Source organism: Phytophthora parasitica (assembly GCF_000247585.1).
Source record: "Phytophthora parasitica INRA-310 unplaced genomic scaffold supercont2.2, whole genome shotgun sequence".
Taxonomy (NCBI): Eukaryota; Oomycota; class Peronosporomycetes; order Peronosporales; family Peronosporaceae; genus Phytophthora; species Phytophthora nicotianae.
Genome location: NW_008648988.1, coordinates 2,529,277 through 2,532,623, shown reverse-complemented (window position 1 = coordinate 2,532,623; position 3,347 = coordinate 2,529,277). Strand labels below are relative to the sequence as shown.

General features: G+C 50.5%; 1 protein-coding gene across 1 annotated transcript in view; it reads right to left on the bottom strand.

Annotated features, from left to right (window-relative positions):
- The window catches only part of PPTG_02866 (hypothetical protein), a gene marked incomplete at both ends in the record, with an annotated part of 2,103 nt that extends 371 nt beyond the window's left edge, over nucleotides 1-1,732 (bottom strand). The window contains one exon of the mRNA XM_008894179.1: nucleotides 7-1,732. Within this exon, the coding sequence (XP_008892427.1) occupies nucleotides 7-1,732 (1,726 nt within the window). The remainder of the gene's footprint in view (nucleotides 1-6) is intronic.
- Nucleotides 1,733-3,347: the final 1,615 nt, after the last annotated feature.

The following is a 3,347-nucleotide window of genomic DNA, read 5'->3' as shown; positions in this document are numbered from 1 at the left end:
CACTACCCCAGATCGTTCCTCCGCTGATATCGACTGAGTGCAGCAGTCTCTCTGCAATCGACTGCTCGCCACGAGACGCACGCGTTTGACCTTGCCGGTAAAACTCTTTCTGCTTGAGCGCCTGCGCCAAGTCTGCCTCCGACATGTCACTGAAAGGCTCGAAAAGTGCGGGGTTCCGTTTGCACTTGAGCGCCACTTGAGTGTACATTTTCTTTAACGATATGTGGTCGAAGGCAACTAGCATGAACAGTTCGTCTTCAGCAAACCGCCGTGAGCTCAGCATACCATAGTGACGAATGCAAGCTTCAAGTGATACTGGAACGGGCCGCGTCTCGCCTGGGTGACCGCGGCCGTTTGGAAAAAGGTGGGGGAACATCTGAGCAAAAAGCTCTTTACGGCTCGAGGAAAACCGGCTAGAGTGACGAACTAAGAATTGCGGAGCTGACGAAGTCTCGTTCAAGAACTCAACAGCCGTATGTGCACTCTCAGCTGAACCTGTGCGGTCGTCGGTGGCCGAACACTCACTCCTAGTAGCGACCTCGCGATCTTCAGACACGAACACCACGCGCCGCTCCGCCACTTCATCCTCGACGACAGTAGACTCGCTGGCGAAGACGCCCCCAACGCGGCTGCCTTCTACATCAACGTCTTCTGCCTCGATTGCAGCGTCTGGTTCTTCACTCAACATATCAACTGGAACTTCGTCTTCGGCTAGCTGTGAGCAATCGACAGCTATGTGCTCGTAGAGCGAGTTATGGATACGATAAAACCGCAGCAGGTCCTCGACCATTGTTCGTCGCACGCGATGCATCTTTCGTACACGAGCTTGTTGGATGGTAGTGAATGGCCCCGCCATGACGACACGATACGAAGTCACGCCGCGCATTGTCGTCGGCAACAACATCGCTTGTGGTCCCGGCGTCGCGTCAAACGTAAGACAATGAGAACGAATCGCGCGATGTGCACCTCCACGCATGACCCTGGTGACGGCCATTACAGAGACGAGCTGAGTCATCACACGTTCGGGTAACGTCGCCTGCTGCAGATTGGTCGGCAGTGAACTGATGCAAAACCCGTTCTTGATTGCAAACTTTGGAATCTCCCGCTTTTTCAAGCTATCATCGCACAGATTACAAACGTGAAGACTACGGCCCGCTTGATCAACTCCACGCTTAGAAAGCAGGATGCCCTCGAGCTCAGGGAGCATACTTGAACAATCATACTCACTCACGAGAGGTGGAATGAGATTTTCGTCTCGACTGCTCAAAAGCGTTTGAATGTCATTCATTTGAACAAACTCTGAGACGACAACGGTGTGGCAGTGTGTACGTAGAACCCATGTATCGCACACTGCGCACACTGTCTCATCCAATCCCGACGCGCCCAACGCTCCACGCAGTCGCTCTAATAAGCTTTCCTGAGTCACTGAAGACACCGGTCGTAGTTGCGGAACGTCGCGGTCTCCCCATGCAGGTGTTGAAGGCACGTCAAGTTCATTTACAACAACGGTTGCAGGTTCTGATCTTTGCCGAAGTGCTGGCATTGACGTCGAAGGTGCAGTCGAACGTTGCCGCCTCTCACGACGCCGTATACGCTCTTGTTGTCGATGCCTTTCGCGATCTTCTGGTGTTCGTCGAGCACGATATCGACGCGCAGCTTCGGCATTTCGGCGACGCCGTTCCACCATCTTCGGATCCACGGTTTTGTTGCTGAGATCGCTACGGTTGCTCATGCTGTTTGCTGCAAAGCGAGAACTTGAACACTGTGTTTAAACAGAGTTATCTCGTCTCACACATACGACAAATATGAAATCAAACTAGGGACACGACGTGTTCATGTTGAATTCATTATTACACCGCGCAGTCATGACACTTTATTAACAAGCGAGAACTCTACGACGACGAGTGCCTTGCGTTGTAGATAGATGTTATGAGTGATAATTTCGAGCGACCTAAATGCTCTATCGATAACTGACTTGTCCATTCAAGCTACGTACACAGCTGACAACCCTGAAAATGTCAAGAACAACGCAATGATCAACCTCACTATCTACCTTGACTTTCAAGCTAAGAACCTGGTCCCACCACCAACAAATCCACCTTGTCCCTAAATACGCTATCGATAACTGACTTGTCCATTCAAGCTACGTACACGGATGACAGTTTCAACGCAATGATCAACTTCAGTATCTTGACCAACCATTAGCGACTGTTGCTGTGGTGGGACCAGACTCACACTTTTAAGTACGAACAAAGCCACCTAGTCCCAACTTGCACAGCACTCCTGATGAAACATTTAACCAAACCTCCACGACAAAGCGTTCTTTACGCTGTAGATACGACCGGCCTAAATGCGGGGTCGATCACTGACTCGTCCATTCAAGCTACGTACATGGCTGACAGCTCCTGAAAATGTCAAGAACAACGCAATGATCAACCTCACTATCTACCTTGACCTTTAAGCTATGAATCTGGTTCCACCACCACAACAGCAATGATCAGCCTCATTATCTACCTTGACTTTCAAGCTATGAACCTGGTCCCACCACCACCCCAACAAATCCACCTTGTCCCAATTTGCAGTAGCCATTCCTAGCCATTGTCGTTTTGTCAGCCACACGCCAAAAGGGGTCAACCGCGCCGCCTATCGAAACCAATGAAACGACACAAGCAAGTCGTCAAGAGTGTTGTCAACACCCAGCACGCTTCAAACTCACCCACACCAACGCTACCGACCAACGTGGACAGCCAAATGTACGAATCCCCTCTCAAAAAGATGAAAAAGAGCATGAGCCAACACCCACAGGAAATCCTCACTACAATCGACGGTATGTAAGCGTTTTAGTCGCTCCGGTAAACATACTCACTCACATGCCGTACCGCCAACATAGAGATTCGCGACTTCATTAACTCAAATGACGTTAGCAACCCAGACGTGCGTTCCAGTGTTCGAATTCGCGCGCGCCTGCTCTGGATGAGCGAAGATACCGTACGAAGCTTCGATCATGCCGGCAACACAACACAGCATCATTTTCTCCGCCTCTACCTCGGCGAAGAGCAGGCTCCGGAGCCGATCGAACAACAACAACAGGTAGGACTCCTTGCTCTCACTCTGAATGAAGTTAATGTAAACGTCTTTATTCTCATATTCTCATCGCAGGAATACCAGGACGCCCAGAAGCAGGACGCGATGCACGCCAACCAATATCTTATCACAACGTCATTGTACCAAATTGACTTAGCTGATCCACGTCTCCCAGGCGAAGGATCCGTGATCACGTTTACACCAACAAAGATGAGAATCTACCACAACTGCGTGCAGCTGGACACCAAACTGCACAACATCAC